At 31.5% G+C, this 17500-nt stretch overlaps 1 protein-coding gene across 5 annotated transcripts in view; it reads left to right on the plus strand.

Annotated features, from left to right (window-relative positions):
• by (blistery) overlaps positions 1–17500 on the plus strand; it is a 493729-nt gene that overhangs the window by 256232 nt on the left and 219997 nt on the right. For all 5 annotated transcript variants that reach the window (XM_068357737.1, XM_068357719.1, XM_068357733.1 and 2 more), the window contains exons 6-8: positions 3803–3935; positions 5549–5792; positions 15025–15192. In XM_068357737.1, coding sequence (XP_068213838.1) covers positions 3803–3935; positions 5549–5792; positions 15025–15192 — 545 coding nt within the window. The remainder of the gene's footprint in view (positions 1–3802; positions 3936–5548; positions 5793–15024; positions 15193–17500) is intronic.

Raw genomic sequence — 17500 nt, forward strand, 5'->3', positions numbered from 1 at the left:
AAATGTTGTGTACACAATATAATTTGCTCTTTCTGTGGTTTTTGCTGATGCGGAATCGAATGTTGCTAGTTCTGTCACCAAAAGGAATAAAACAGTGATGTAAGAATTTTCCCTAGAGCTAAGGTTTGTAAATGAAATGTTTAGCATAATCCGTCGTATCGACCATAGTTTCTTATTATTTCAGTTTAATTGACAAATATATAAAAGCAATTTTTGAAACCGGCTGGGATGCTGGAAACATATTTATGAACATTCCAACTATTCACTAGTCCAGAATTCATTCATGCACATTTCAACCATACACTAAATCGAGATCAAAGGTAGTGATTAAAAGTATAAATGATGACATATTTCTATGATATGCATGGCCTTGATCGATGGTTTAATAACTAATGAAAATTCAGTTGTGAAATTCTTCAGTAACTGATGAAAAATCAGCTATCTAAATCTGAAACCTATCAACATTCAGTAGCTTGATTCCAAAACCAATCAACATTCAGCAATTGAATTTGGGAACCAATCAACATTCAGCTGCTTTGTTCCGGAACCAATCATTATCCAGTAGTTATGATTATGCATGGATTAATTCTAATACCAGTTAAATTTCAATAGCTATCTTGTGCAATAGACCCATCAATCATTTCTGAGAATTTGGCTTTAATGCATCAATTTCCATCATTTAGGTTTTGTTGTTGGATTAAACCAATGTGAGATTTGCCCAGAAAGCAGTTTGTTAAACTTATTTCGTATCGGGTAATAATTGATATGCACCTGTAATCAGTCAGCATTTTTTAGCAATCTAGAAAGCGTCATCATTATTGTCTTTTTGATCTATTGTACGTGTTGTTTCATTTCTTGGAATTTCGTCATCTGCTATTAACGATAGAAGATTTTTTTAACATAAGGTCATTTACAATTTACGATAAATAGGCCATTGAGATGGTATTAAGGATACATTCTTTAGTCTGCTGCTGATGAATAATCCTTCACTAGAATTTTCTCTCTGGATTGTAAAGTTAGGTGAAATTCTCTCTCTCTCTCTCTCTCTCTCTCTCTCTCTCTCTCTCTCTCTCTCTCTCTCTCTCTCTCTCTCTCTCTCTGGCTGTCTGCTATAAATACCTCATGTGGAATTGAGCCAAAGTTTTACTTAGAAAGTCATATATTTATTCATAATTTGCACGAATTGACAATATCTACTTCGATTCTACGTTTGTCTCCGCTAACTATTACTGTTTATCATAACTAGGAAAGAACATATATACCGAAATTATGACATAAAGAGAAAAATTTCCCCTTCTTGCTAAAAGTTTTTCAAACAGTTCTATAACTCCAACTTTTACCTTTCCTCTTATCTACCATTAAATGATTGATGACTTCCTTCCGTAACTTGTAAGAAAGACGTTCGTTGTCTTTTGCTTGCCAGCTAAAACCTTTTGGTGTTTGCTATAATTGTGAGATAACAAATTCCTCTTTGTGTAACCTCAAGACTCCGTTATTATTTGATCCTGGAAAGGTCTGTAGGAAACTCTTTGAAAGTGTTTTAAGGTTTTTTGGATGTTACTCATTTACGATACATAATCTTCCCTATCCAACTAGAAATAATCAATGGCTCGCCCTTTTCAGTGAGAAGGTAACTGCTCCTGATGTATCAAATCAGTATTTTGAAGTTTTGCATATTTTGTGGCACTTCTAATGTACTGAGCAGTTTTCATGCTGTTAATATAGCAGTACTTAGACTGCTCAATATCGGTGACCTTTCCTGTGGCTACTACGATTTTTTAGAAGCTTGTCTTTCATTAACATTATTCTTGGTCTTCGTGTATGGCTCCACACTACCTCTTTCTTATTTGTTTTTACCAATATTTCTTCACACACCCTCCTCCTTTGTTTACCCCTTAATTTTATTTTATTCAATTATTCAATTTTTTTTTCATTATTTCTCTCCTGGTTCACCATTTCTTCTTTCTCAAGATTTTGACATTTGAAAATATGTAAAATATGTGAAATGTCTTTGGAAGGTCTCATATAATTCAGACCGGGGTCTATGAAATTAGATGTACGTTTTTCTACAATAGGTTATATTTTTCCTCTCTATAACGAAATTTGTTTATTTGACTGATTTTAGTAAGAACCCAGTCTTTTTAACACAGGTATTTTTTAGTTTTTCCTCTTGGCCGTAGTACTTCAAACCAATTCATCCTACCCTCAACTTATGTTAGCATCTTTGGTGATGTACCATAGAGATGATAATTGAAGTAAACCTCATTCAACAATTTTTTTCTGAATTTTCTAATAACATAAAATAGAATAGCTATTATTAGAAATGTTTGTCATTCAAAACGCGACAGACCCGCTCTTCAATACTGGGGCAATGAAAGAATCCTGTAGAATGAAGGGTCAATTAACTGTTTAGTCCTGGAATCTGTGTACTTTAGATAACTATTGGTTCGGATGCTTTTTTTGCTCTTGTGAATAGACTATGCTATATCTGGCAACGATTAAGACTTTTCAGGCCACCTTTTCTTACCATGAAAATACGAAGCTCAGTATTCAAGTGCCCAGTCAGTTATTCGACTTTTCATTCCCGTATATATCGTGTGTAGAATTCATCCCTTTCCTTAGCATTGAGAAGTCTGTCGCTTTCTAAATGGTTGAGTATTCTGTCTCTTAAATCCATTATTTTCACTTGGTTTCTCTTTTGTTATTGGTCATTATATTCTCGTCACTTTGGTTCTTTGACAAAAAAATCAAAAGGATAACTCAAGAAATATTTACAGAAATGACTTGGTGTTCGCATGTGTGCGTGTATACAGTACATTTCAAGATATTACTCTAGGGGACAGTGTACCTTACGCGGTGCACTGTAGGCATTACTTGAGGGCCTTTTCAGTCCCCCTTCGGTTCCTAGCTTGCTTCACTTTTTATCCTTCTACTACACTTTCATTTCAATATCCTCTCTTCCATCTCGCTGCCCAGCCTCTTAACTTTACTAAATATTGCAATATTGCACATTGGGGCTGAATAGCCTCCAAGGCCCCAGCACCGGACCAATGGCCAAAATTCATAAATCTGAAAAAACCGAAGACTATATGAAAAATTCTCGTCCAACGAAGGATTAGTAAAAGATTGCAGATCCATTGAATTTCTAATTTTGGGGATGGGGTTAAAATTACATGGTATGGCTTATAAACTAAGAAAATTTAGTTCGTTAATTTTAATGATATTTTTCTATTAACATTGTTGTCGCATTTACTGTCTATTATGGTTACGACTACAATAGTTTGAAATTTTTTTTATTAAAATAATTACGGAAACTAAAATCTGGTGTGATAAGGAAGTAGAAAGACTTTTTTTTTTTTTTTTTTTCTTTTATTTACTGTCGCCAGTCAGTAGTGGCCTGGAGTAGCCTCGCAGACGGTAAGGGGAGTAGGGGCAGAATGTTGAGATTTTCCTCTCGCGTAAATTATTGATCTTTGCATCCCCTTTAAGAGGGCGTCTACCAGTTTGGTTCCTGCTGGAACGCCTGTGTCTATTTTTCTTTGCTTTCTGGGGAAAATCTTACCGCCTTTGCTGTAAGCATCCACGGCAATTTTTCCCCACAAAAGTATTCATGTGACCATTTATAATTGCTTACTGAACACGTGTATTTTGAGAAGCATTGTAGTGTTGGGAGTATAAATGTATTTGCCTTTAAGGCTTAAACTTGTAATATTAACTTTCCATAAAGTTGCACGATTCATGAGATCAAATACTTTATGAGACCCAGTGACACACAGGCATATTAAAATACCATATTTTACAGGTACGTGCAGTATTTCGCTGGTTTGCTCTCTGGGGTGATTCGTATCAACTCTAGTCCGCTGTACCTTCATACACTCACCCTTTACGGCATCCCGCATTTTGAGCCTACTGGCGGCTGTCACCTCTTCGTCAAGGTTAGTACATATGCCTAAAAGTTACACGTATTCACATCCATGGGTTAAGTGCAAAAATTATATTATTATCCCTGGCTATTCCGTAAATGAAGATGCAGAGCTCTCCATCAATAGAGACAGTATTTAATGAGCAAACATTCCTTTGTTGTTGTTATTGTTTTTGCTATCTAAGGCTCATAACCCCGGAAAGGATGCCAGCCTTGCATAAGAATTCAGTATTTCATTGTTATGAAAATTCTCGGTTACCTTAAAGGAGAGGGGCCCATACGCCCAAAGGATATTGTGGAAGATAGTCTTATTGTACGTCTCCCCTCGTACATCAAGTAGGAGAAATCTCTTAGGACTAACGGGGGGATGGAGATTATAAGACTTGGGATAAAGGTAGCCAGGCTTTCTTTTTTACATGTTCATTGTGTCCCCTGTACGGTAGTAATTCATACCAAAAAGTGCAGTTTACTCCTTGTTTTTAAACATAGCTGTTAGATTTTTTATCAGTTTTACAAATCTGAATCATATGTAGCCTATATATGTATGAATGTATATATATATATATATATATATATATATATATATATATATATATATATATATATAATATATATATATATATGTATATATATGATATGCATTTATATGTATGTGTGTATACATGAATCTAATATTACAAGTGAAATACACTAGTACAGTGGTGACAGTGGGACTGAAACAATGGGATTTGAAGAAATTAGGGAGAGTGATAAATCCGTTCATAAATTATGTACGTTTAATAAGTATACATCCATTCATATACAATATATATATATATATATATATATATATATATATATATATATATGTATATATATATATATATATATATATATATATATTGATAGTTAGATAGATAGATAGATATTGATATATGGCATATAGATAGATAGATAGATAAATAAATATTGGTATGTGATATATATGTATATCTATCTACCTACCTATCTATCTATCTATCTATCTATCTATATATATATATATATATATATATAAATTTCTACCTCATACTTGGGATCGAACGCTAGCCCCTTCTAATGATAGGCCAGGTCGAAACCAACCATGCCACGAGAGGCCATAAAAGAAATCGGAACCTGACGCTACCCAGCTGTCCGAGGATTTACCTGGCTAGACATCAGTCTCTTACCAGCGAGTTTTACTCGGACAGCTGGGTAGCGTCAGGTTCCGATTTCTTTTATGGCCTCTCGTGGCATGGTTGGTTTCGACCTGGCCTTTCATTAGAAGGGGCTAGCGTTCGATCCCAAGTATGAGGTAGAAATTTATTTCTATTTGAACACGATGTTGTGTTGATATTTATCCATTATATATATATATATATATATATATATATATATATATATATATATATATATATATATATATATATATATATATATATATATATATATATATATATATATATATATATATATATGCGTCTTTGTGTCACCCTTTTCTATTACGAAGATAATTTTCCACAGTAATGTTACGAAGAGTAAGGCTAAATATCAAAATACGTGTGCCACTCTGCGCGAAACACTGTCAGAGCTTTAGTCCACCTGTTGAAATATCTCTGAAACTTTCAGATCTATCAAGGCATGACTCCGATCTTCACATCTGGGATCTACAACCTGACTGAGACCATGAGACAAGTGACGATTGTGTTCGAAACCGTTGTACAGCTGAGGGGAGACATCCTGCTCAAGGCTTACTCCAGGAGGCTCCTGCCTGCCTCCAGAGAGGTCATCTTCAGAGTACAGTTTCACACTTGCGCCGTCTCCGAAAAGTATCTCTCGTTTACCCGGCATGATCTTGACGATGCTTGCAATGGTATGTCTTATTTTTTTCATATTTTCTGTTTACTAAATTTATTATGGTCTTTAATATTCTTGATTTGTATTATTTTTTGACGAGGACATATATTTCATTTATATGATTCATTTGTTGATTGATTAATCAGTGTTTTTTTCAGTTTTATGAAAGAAGAGCTTATATCCCCACAGTTATTTACGTGTTGTTTTATATTTTTAATACTTCTTATTTAGAATTGAGTTTTTTTATCCTTCTTTCCTATTTTTTTATTACTTTTATTAGTTAGTTTTATATAATTGAATATTCCTGTAATCTTAGTATATATTACTATATTTCATTTCATGTCAAATTCCTCAATTAATATTACTTGATCGTGTATCAGTTCTATTTTTTTTTTCAATTTAATGTATTGAAAGCATTATGTTTTCTTATTTATAGTTTTATATTTTTATTGTTTAAGAGGATATTGAAATACAATGGAGTATCTTATTTTGACGTTTAGCTTGATTATGCTAGTTTTTTGCGAAGGTTCAAGGGGTGGGTCTTGAAATTCAAATAATAACTGAGAATATCAATTTTGTCAGAAATATTTATCTACTTTCTTCTAAATTTTGAGAAAGGTAAATTGGTTGATTTTTCAAAACTGATATGTTCTCGTTAATATTAATGAGCATTCTTGGTTTAGTAAAGGTAATGAATTAACAGGTTTTCAAATAGTCAGAGATATACGTAATAACTCTGTGCATTAACATTACCAAAATGATTAAGGCGAGCAATGCCATTCAAATCAAAATGTCAGGATGTCATAGCAGGTATGAAATTTTTAGGAGAATATAATGCTAAGTATTTCCTCCTGATGGGAAACTACGGAATTGCAGTTAGCTAATGATTATAAATGTTCAAATCTAGATACAGTTAATGTAATATATATGAATATATATATATATATATATATATATATATATACATATATATATATATATATATATATATATATATATATATATATATATATATATATATATATATATATATGTATATGTATACATATATATATAAATATATATATACATATATATATATATATATATATATATATATATATATATATATATATATATATGTATATGTATACATATATATATAAATATATATATACATATATATATATATATATATATATATATATATATAAAGATATAACAGTGGTAAATAAGTTAAAGTCATGCGATCATAGAATGGTGGGAAGCAAAATTTGTTTAGAGAGAGAGAGAGAGAGAGAGAGAGAGAGAGAGAGAGAGAGAGAGAGAGAGAGAGAGAGAGAGAGAGATAAAATTCTCTTTCAAGAAGGAAAATAAAAACTCTGTAGAAAGAGAAAAATCTGACGAGTTTACTCTAGCGATACAAAAAAAGGTACTCCCAGTTACATGATGAAATGAAAGCAAGTAAAGAAGTCTGCAAGACAGCTCAAAAAAACTTTATCCGTATACTAATTCACAAAAAGGGAGACACAAGAGACCTGAAAAATTGCCACCCAATAAGTTTACTACCCGTAATATATAAAAGATTTACAATGATCATATTAAACCGAATAGAAAGACGGCTAGACTTTGATCAACCTAGACAGCTGGCAGGCTTTAGAAGTGGATATTCAACAACTGACCCTATCTATGTAATTAACCAGCTAATGGAAAAATCTTCAGAGTATGACAAACCACCATGTATGCCATTTATAGACTATGAGAAAGCTTTTGATTCAGTCAAAACCTCAGCAGTAATGAAAGCCCTTCAAAATGAGGAATAGTTTAATCTTATGTTAGGACACACGAAAGACAGCAATCCTAAAACTACATAAAGATAGTGAGAAAATTTAGATTGATAAAGGAATTAAACAGGGAGACCCCATCTCCTAAATTATTCACAGCATGCTTATAAGGTTTTAAGAATTTAAAATTGGAAAATATAGGTATTAATATTAATGGGAAATACCTTAATAATTTAGGATTTGCAGATGACATCGTTATGTTTAGTTAATGATGGGAGGAATTACAGAAGATGATAGAAGATTTTAATAGAGAACGAAGAAATGTAGGACTGAAAATGAATATGAGTAAAAGTAAGGATGAAGAGGACAGCAAGAAGACTTCCGATCATCTTACATATTTATTCTTCACACCAACGTTTCGGGAATCCATTCCTATCAGCAGGGCTACATAAAACACGAAATTATGTTTACATTAGAAATTAATGATACATTTTTTAGTGAGTAAAAGTATGATAATGTTCTATGAAGATGCAGAGACAACAAATAAAAGTTATGGACGAACCTCAAGAAATTGTTAATGAATACACATACTTAGTACAGACAGAAAGTATTTCCCTCAGACACGAGACCAACATTAAAAGAAGGATAAGGTGGGATGGAGACCATTTGGTAAACACAATGAGATTATTAAATGTACAATGTCACTTTCTTTAAAAAAATATATATATGTATATATTTATATGATATATATATATATATATATATATATATATATATATATATATATATATATAGTTGTATAGTTGTATGTAGGCTATATATGTACAGACATACACATTATATAAATACATTTATGAATCCCAGTACTTAAGTACAGTTTTCCTAGTCCAAGTACTTAGCAATCTTATTTTGTATATAGTTTGTACATTTTGACAGGTTATCAATTATTAAACTGATGAGCTTATCTTAAGCATGTAATGAATACAATAGTTTTACAGTATGGATTTTTTTGTACAGGGCTCATATTTTATGCAATAAATCCAGTACCAATAGAGGATGTTCCTTCAGGCAGTACTATAAGTTTGTGAACACTTTTGAAGCATGATATACCAACAACATATCACTTGCAAAATTCCCTTGAAGTTTCCAGTTGCATCCCGTGATAATTTTATCTAGCTCCTTATATCAAATTTCTTATAAAATACCCTTTGGAGTTCTGCGTATAATACTAAAACAAAGACTGTTACTTTACTAGACAGGATAAAATTGAACTTGAAGAGAGTGCATTACAGTAGATTTGGCTGGTAGAAGCAGTAGCAATTAAACTTGTTTGATATTGTGCTGTAAATTGTATTACAGTGATAAAATATGTACTACTTGAAAGTACTGTACGGTATAAGAAAATTACTTGAAAGTCTTTTACTTGATATGATCAGAAAATTACTCTGTTTTAGTACATTTAGTACAAAAATTAGTAAATAAGTTTTTAAGATCCTAAGTAAATTACTCAAAATTGGTGTATACGTAAATGTTTATCTATCTATTGTATATGTATGTATATGTGTTAAACACATATACATACATATACAATAGATAGATAAACATTTACGTATACACCTATTTTGAGTAATTTACTTAGGATCTTAAAAACTTATTTACTAATTTTTGTACTAAATGTACTAAAACAGAGTAATTTTATAATTATATATATATATATATATATATATATATATATATATATATATATATATATATATATATATATATATATATATATATATATATATATATATATATATATCATATATTTGCATATATAAATTATTTTAAAATGAATAAACCCCTTTTTAATCACATGAAGTGTTTACTGTGCTTTTCAAATATGGTTAATGAGGTCATATAAAGCTCTAATTGCGTCAAAGCATTTAGAGCGTGAGCTAAACAAGTTCACTTTATAATTTATCACCATAATATTGTGAAGTAACGATTTTTCACGTATTTGATATTTGTTCATGTAAATTAAATAATGCTTTGAGGGCGGTTTTAGGATAGGTACATTTTCCAAATTACAATCTTGGTACTCGTCCTATTCTTCTGTTTTTCCAACTTTCATATTATTAATTGTTAACCTCGTCTAGCAGTTGTCCCTAATATATATCGATTTGCCCTGTGTGTCATGTTCTAATAATTGGGTACCTCATGATGAAAGGATTCGGATGAGTATGGTGCAAACCGTGGTTTGAGCTGGCACCAACATTATTTTGAATAGCGTTTCCTGTTTGATCCAAAGTATTATTTCACATGAAAATAAACCATAAGTGATCCTATACTTAGCATTTACTACCTGATGTCATGTATTCCCAATATTTTTTGGATACTAATAAATAGGAGAGGGCCTTCCCATATACATTGGTTAACTTTTTCTGTTTCGGAATGCTAAGACTTTAGTAGCTCTCAGACATTCGGACGTTTTGAGTTATAATGGATACTCATGCTGATGCTTTCTACTAGTATATCTGTAGAACCTGTACTGAAAGAAAGATGAATGCCATGTAAATTATGTAGTTTTTGTAAGTAGGGTTATGATTTTGATCTAAGGGATATATGTTTCTTTTATTTAGTATAATGTTTCTCACTACTTTAGAGAGGGGTCGGTGAGGTTTCAATCCCAGTCAATAGAAAACATATCATTAAAGACAATCTTAAAGACTATCACAATGTTTGGTTTGTTAAAATTTTCAGCATAGAAGGCTGTGCAAGGGTTAACCAGATTTTAAGCTTATTCCCCTGTTTTAATGAACAAATACAAGACATACAAACATGTATCAAATTACTTTCATAATGTGTTATTTCCCTCGTGATGCTTTAGTTTTACCCTAAATGACATAAATAGAATTTAGGTATTTTTAAATATGTGGGACATGCTTTTTCCGTTAAAATTTCTCTGACATTCATATTGAAATACTCATTGATATTTCATTTCAATTTATCTTTGTTCCCTAATAAGATGGAAACATATATCACCTGGGTTATGGAACATCATCATATTTCATATATGTAAGACACAGCATCCACTCGTTTGTTTGCAGATTAGCAAGTATATATCTGTTGAAAGCTTCACAATATGGGATTATAGAAACTGAAAATAATGGGTTTAAGAGCATAGTAATGCATATCATTTAGCGTGAAAGTATATTCATGAGAGCGTGATAATTTCACGTTCTCTATATTAAAAAACAAGGTTTATTGCCATTTCACACTACTATAGCTAGATTGAAGTATATTTAGATTACAATGATTTCACGGTATGTAACTTAAAAGCTTGATAAATGTTGTCACAATAGGAAAGATTGGTCAAGAATTCTGAAAGTTTATGATAGCTGAAAATTTTCTTAAAAAATTTAGTTCATGGTTTCTAGTTCATTGCACATCGTATTTTATTTCCTTCATTACCATAAGTATGTTTTTCTTTCTATAGTCAATATTTCACTCTTGAGTGTGCGAGATGCTCTTATTGTAATACCTATACACTATTGCTCGTAGTTTTTTTTTTTTTTCGTTTCGCCCTTATATGATATATTGCTTAACTAGATAAATATTGGAAATAAGTTATTTAGATAAAAAGATCGGCTACATAAATATTTTGGAAGTTATTTTCTTAATACTGGATAGATTCTTCTGGGTATCAATGTATTTGTTGTATGTCCTTCACTGATTCATTTTCCAGAGAATTTTGAACTCGATTATGGATTCAGGAATGTGACCTGTTTTATTTCTTTTCTTGAATATAATGAAGTTAAAGTAAGCTGAATTAGGTGTAATATTAATTCTTTATGGAATATATCTAACCCGGTTTGAGATATTTAAGTTAACTAATGAGGGTGTGTCAGTTGTGGTGTTCCATCGCTAATATTTAAAAGAAGATTTGAAGTATGGAACTTTTTAACATCCAAACGCAGGTGGGGATAGTTATAAAACATTGCTCTTGTTATTTCAAACAAGGCTGTATTTTCCGGAAAGAATCTTTTGTAAATTGTTAAGTATTGTGGCATCTTAAAAGTTGATAGTACCAATTTTTATCAATAGTAAAAGGAACTCGCATCTTTGCACAGCATATGGACTTGAAACCAGTTTAAGATCCCATTACTTATAACAGCCTATCGTTTTTTAAAGTAAAACTAGATATATTTCTTTCTTGAGGCTTAATGACTCAATTTAGTTTCCTGTGAATGTCGTCCTTTAGTGTAGTAAGAATACATATCACATCTTAAGGCCAGAAAGATAATGGCTTATAAAATTATATTTGCAGTGTGGTATATAATAAATTTATGATAATTCATCGGTGTTATTTATATAAATTGATGTATTTTGAAATGTAATTAGAATTTGTACATAAAGTAAAAATTTTGTTTTAGAAATCTTGAAAAGTTACATATCTAATTTTCCGTGTACATTCATTTAAATCTCATTAACGGCAGTTGTCATGTCATTTCAACAAGAAAATATGACAGTGATATGATGATAAGGTTTTGGGGTTATTGTCAGCTTCAACTATCACAGCCTTCTTAAATGTAGTGTTCAAGGGAGAACAACCAAGAAGTTATGACTTCAGGGAAAACTCAAATAAGTAGCACAAACAGGAACAGGAACGATGTTAATAATAGGGGTAAATGACTACTCTATATGGCCATGGGGATATTGATGTATTTATGACTGGGGACGTAAAGGTATTTGGAAAATAATAACTAGACTAAATCTCTATACAAAATATGATATCAGCAAGTAGGCTATGTGAATAATATGGGATAATTATTGTTTTGGAAGGGAATGTTCATCAGATCATGCTCAGACAAATTGATAAACCCCTATCATAAGACCAGACTCTTGGTGAAAAAGATTTTTGTATTTTTCAAAAAAAAATAAAAAAAATAGAGAATCTTTGAACGAAATATGCAAATTGGCCCACACGGTTTCTTGTAAACTATGATTTTTTTGTTTTTATTATTAAAGCAGTGAACATTATTATTACGATGAGCATCTCTTTAAGATAGGTTTAAAATTAAATATAGTATTACAGATCCATAAGGAAATATAATAAAATGAATGTCTGTTCTAAGACAAGAATAATACAAGCCTGTTATAAAGACACAGAAAATTAGTCCATGAAAATAAAACATATTTTGCTTAATGCTGGCCAGTAAGAAATAATGTATGTGCATAAAATATACATGACGAAAATTTAAGTCAAACCCCTGAAGAAGTATATGGGAACATATTAGAAAAGGAAGCACCTCTATGCCGAGGTTTAAAAAAAGAAAAAAGGAAAGGAAAAACTGCGGTAAAAAAAAATCTTTGAAAAGGATCATGATGGAAATGTAAAAAGAGAATGAGTCCAATCGAAATCAAATTTTCTTTAAAGTATGGGTGGGGGTGGGGCTAATGTGAAGGCCATTAATCATAAAACATAGGATGAAACGATACTCTTCAAAATGATAAACCGAAAGACAAATCAGCCTGATGAATATGAACAAGATTTGATAAGAAGCTTGGCAGAAAACAGGTATTAAAAATTTAATTCTCAAATAATTAAGTGTTCTTCAAATAATAGCGGTGTAACCTGTCCCCGAGAAATGCAGGAAACACCACAAATACTCTGAAGTACAGTAATTAGGATTCAGAAAGTACAGTATGTGGGATTAGAACACTTTAGAGGTAGAAAATAATAAATTAGTAGAAGATGCAAGACAGAATTAAAAGTATATCTACTTAAGATTATTGGAACTAGTGTAGTTACATTAAAGGCTGGAAGTATTATCAAAACAAAATTTTCAACAATAACCTCCTCGGATATTTGAACTGCCGAACGGGGAATTGGTTGACATATGATGAAAGAAAGTTTTGATTTCAAGCTTTGTGATAATAAGGACAAGAGGAATACTTCGTAATTCATGTAAATTTTGGGTATTGGAAATGTAAGATCTGTTCTATTAGGATTAGCAGGAAAGAACTTCCAACAAGAGAAATGACAATAATTTTTCCCGTGAGGAGACCATAATCATTCTTGCACTATAAGATGCTACTAACAGTTATCAAGATGTAAGTCAGATGAAATATTTGCATGGTCTACTTAGGAATACAGTCTGGTGCGTATTGAAGAAATGCAAATATCATGAATCACACTAAAATATAACATCTTTGAACAAAACAATCAGTTCAGTGGATTTGGTATCTGGTAAAATGACATGCATCTTTATGTCTATGTGCCCTTATGTGTCTCCCTTATAAGAACGTGTAGCATAAACCAATTTGATGTTGAGTCCTTAGAAGTAAAACATTCGTGATAAGGTGAATGGTGATAAAAGTAAATCCATGACATCAAGTTAAAAATTGTAAAGTCATGTGTCACATATGGGAAGAATTTTCCATCAAAAACATCGCAGATGAGACATTTGATTTCCCTGAATCTAGTTACAGTTGTATTGAAGAAACCTAATGTTTGAGATGGAATTAAGAGTCAAGATTGTCTTGAGAGATCTTGAATGTCCCAAGAAACCACCGCAAAATGTCTGAGATTTACTGAGGAGAGGTTTCAGGGCGATCAAGGGTATGCCATAGAACATTTCCCCTTGAAGAGGCCAATTGTCTTTTTGACTGAAAATGTGTGGAATATTTATAAAAGAATAATAGTTAATTGTTGAATAAGAGAACGATGACCTTTGTAGTCCTGTAGAGTTGTTGAAGGAGTCAAACTTTTCATCTGTTTTAAGAGGTACCAGAAATCCGGAAGTTTTGACTGGCCACCTGCATTTGGTTGAAACATGTTGAAAATTACTCATCATAAAGAACATTAACTAGATAATTACAAAATAATTTATTAGGAAGCGTCGGAAATATGCAATGGTGATGAGCCATTGTTGGCAGGCAAATTACGTCTTGGCTTAATTGCCCTTAATTCACCAATTGCACATTCACTCTAAGCATTTTTTTATTCAAGATTTTAGTTGATTAATTTTTATAGAAACTACCATCAATGTTATCGTTATGGGGAAGAAAAATTTACTAGATTTATTTTTTCTAATCAAACTGCACAACTTTATTCTAAGAATTAGGAATCATGGCAGTAATAAATAATGGATACTTTAAAGAAAATTGTCCCATAAATCTGAGATTATGTAGCTATATGTTGAATTTCCTAAGTAAATCATAAGTACAAGGTTCATTGTTTTGTTCCGATTCTGACATATTAAGGATAAAACACATTATCCGTGGTTACAAAAACTAATGTTTGCTCCATAATTGAAATGGTATTTAAAAGTTTTATTTTCTTAAGAAACTGCTCTATAAGAAGTCTCCATCAACTGAGGTTTCTTTTCTGTTGATCTCAGCATCGTTACCTTATCATTGCTTTTGTTTTTGGTAAGTATGTCAATGGTCACGTTAACTGTTTCATTAATAGAATGTGTTTCTGTCCTTCGCCCACTACAGATATGCGATTCCCACTGGATGGAAGTGTGGAGCTCTTCTTCACGCATTCTCCGGATGAGCGACCGCAGACAGTTTCCAATGTCTCCTGCGACAAGTCTCCGTGTGCCATTGCGTCATGGAACTCCTATGAGAACATCAGCCTCAGCTATAGCCAGTTTGAGGAACAAGGTAAATACATACATTGTCGAAAGACATTTTCATTCAGTACAGTTTCTTTCTTTAGCATGAAGTCTCTCTCTCTCTCTCTCTCTCTCTCTCTCTCTCTCTCTCTCTCTCTCTCTCTCTCTCTCATTTTTGCATTGGGTCAAAGCCCTCGTGACACAGATCAAGAATGAATTAATATTTCTGTAAACGTTTACAAAGCCTGCAATATACATGAGGCAAGAGCGATCTACACTGTCCTCTCGTAATGGGATATTACTCAATCACACTAATTTCAAAGGTGCGACTTTAATTATTTGTTATATATTCCGCTTTTGACTTATTAAGAGTGGTAATGAATTATGGAAGGTTAAATGTTTCCACGAGAGAAGAGTGTTGGTGCAAAGTTTTGGTAAAAAGAATTAATTTGTTTCGCCATAAGCATAATGTATATATATATATATATATATATATATATATATTATATATAAATATATATATACATATGTATATATAAATATATGTATACATATATATATACATATATATACATATATATATATATATATATATATATATATATATATATATATATATATATTAACGACCTCGGGATCAGATCCCCTGGCGAAATCACACAAAGACAAGAGCTTGTGACCGGCCGGGAGTCGAACCCTGCTCCGGCAAGCTTGTATAGACAGTGACAGTTACTAGTCACTGTCTATACAAGCTTGCCGGAGCAGGGTTCGATTCCCGGCCGGTCACAAGCTCTTGTCTTTGTGTGATTTCGCCTGGGGATCTGATCCCCAGGTCGTTAAGAGAATCCAGACATTAATGTATCAAAAATATATATGGCTTATTTGAATATGAAAAAAACGTCTTAATGTGCAATATTTATCATATATATATATATATATATATATATATATATATATATATATATATATATATATATATATACACGTATATATGTGTGTGTGTGTATGCGTGTATATTTGTGTGTGAGTGTATGTTTGTGTAAAATTGGTATTGATATAGTAATGGATAAAGGGCGCAATTATATATCCATTAACTAGAGCAGAAAAATATTTGTGTAATGTAATTGAGTATTATTTATAGGTTTTGAATTAGAAATGAGTACGTTAGCAGTATGCGTATGGTGAACTAAACATAATTTTTGTTGAACTAGGAAAAGTAAAAACACCAGATTATTCATATGGTAAACTTAAACTGGAAAGATGTTCCTTTTTTTAGATTGTGTTTTCAAGTTTCCTTCGTAATCTTCTTAAAAGGAAAAAGACAGACAACCAATGAAGGCAACTTTAATTTGGGACCTTTGCCAATTCACAAATCATATGTCAAGCAGAAATATTTGACTAATAAACATTTTTATTTTTGATACGAGACATTTATTTCTACGTGCCTTGTAAAAAGATTTATAGAAGAACGAAATGACGAAGTATCATTCTACCTCTATGAATAAAATCATAATTTTTTTATTTTTTAAAAATTATTAACGAAAACTGTCAAATCATGAAGTATGAACTTGAAAAGGTATAAAAGTTAATGATTGAATCTTTTTTTTTAAATTGTGTATGGAAATAGTGATTGACATATACTTTATGTGTAGTAAGATATTAAATCAATCATTCTTGTAATAGACTTTTAATGATTTTCCGTCTAGATTGGATGCTATTGTTTTGTCCTAAATAAATATGTGCAACGCCCGTAGAGTGTTTAACAGGTCTGTTAGTGTCCGTTGTAAAATTTAAAGATCTTATATATAGTAATTTATTCATTCTTTACGCCTATTGTCATCCCCATAGTTCATTTTTATATTATTTTTATATTAACTAAACAATTTTTCTCGTTTTTATAACTATGTTCTTGATACAAATCCAACGCTGTGAGATACTGAAAATGCAACGCTCTGCAATACCATGAAATACCTTCCGGTACTACATTGTGATTATTAGTGAAAACTTACTGTAATTGTTATATTAGAAGTTGGCGTTGCATAACACGATTACGTCAGGAACACAATGATCCTAGTGGGTTTACGCTTCGGCAGATATCAGAGTAGCCACCGCCTATTCTTTCTTTTTTTACCTTTTTTGTTTTTATGTTTTTTGCTACTAGGCTTCTAAGTTCCTTTAAAATATGAAAAAACGCTATTCCATTGTTATATCCGTTCAGTAAATAGAGTATATGATTTTTAATAAGTTCTCAAAAATTTGATACAGTTTAAATTTTCTTTTACCTACAAATCCATAAAAGTCTTTGTTGACCCTGGAAATGAAAACAAGCGTTGGCAACTCAGTGGATGGATGGGCAT

The sequence above is a fragment of the Palaemon carinicauda genome, chromosome 2, assembly GCF_036898095.1.
Source record: "Palaemon carinicauda isolate YSFRI2023 chromosome 2, ASM3689809v2, whole genome shotgun sequence".
Classification (NCBI taxonomy): domain Eukaryota; kingdom Metazoa; phylum Arthropoda; class Malacostraca; order Decapoda; family Palaemonidae; genus Palaemon; species Palaemon carinicauda.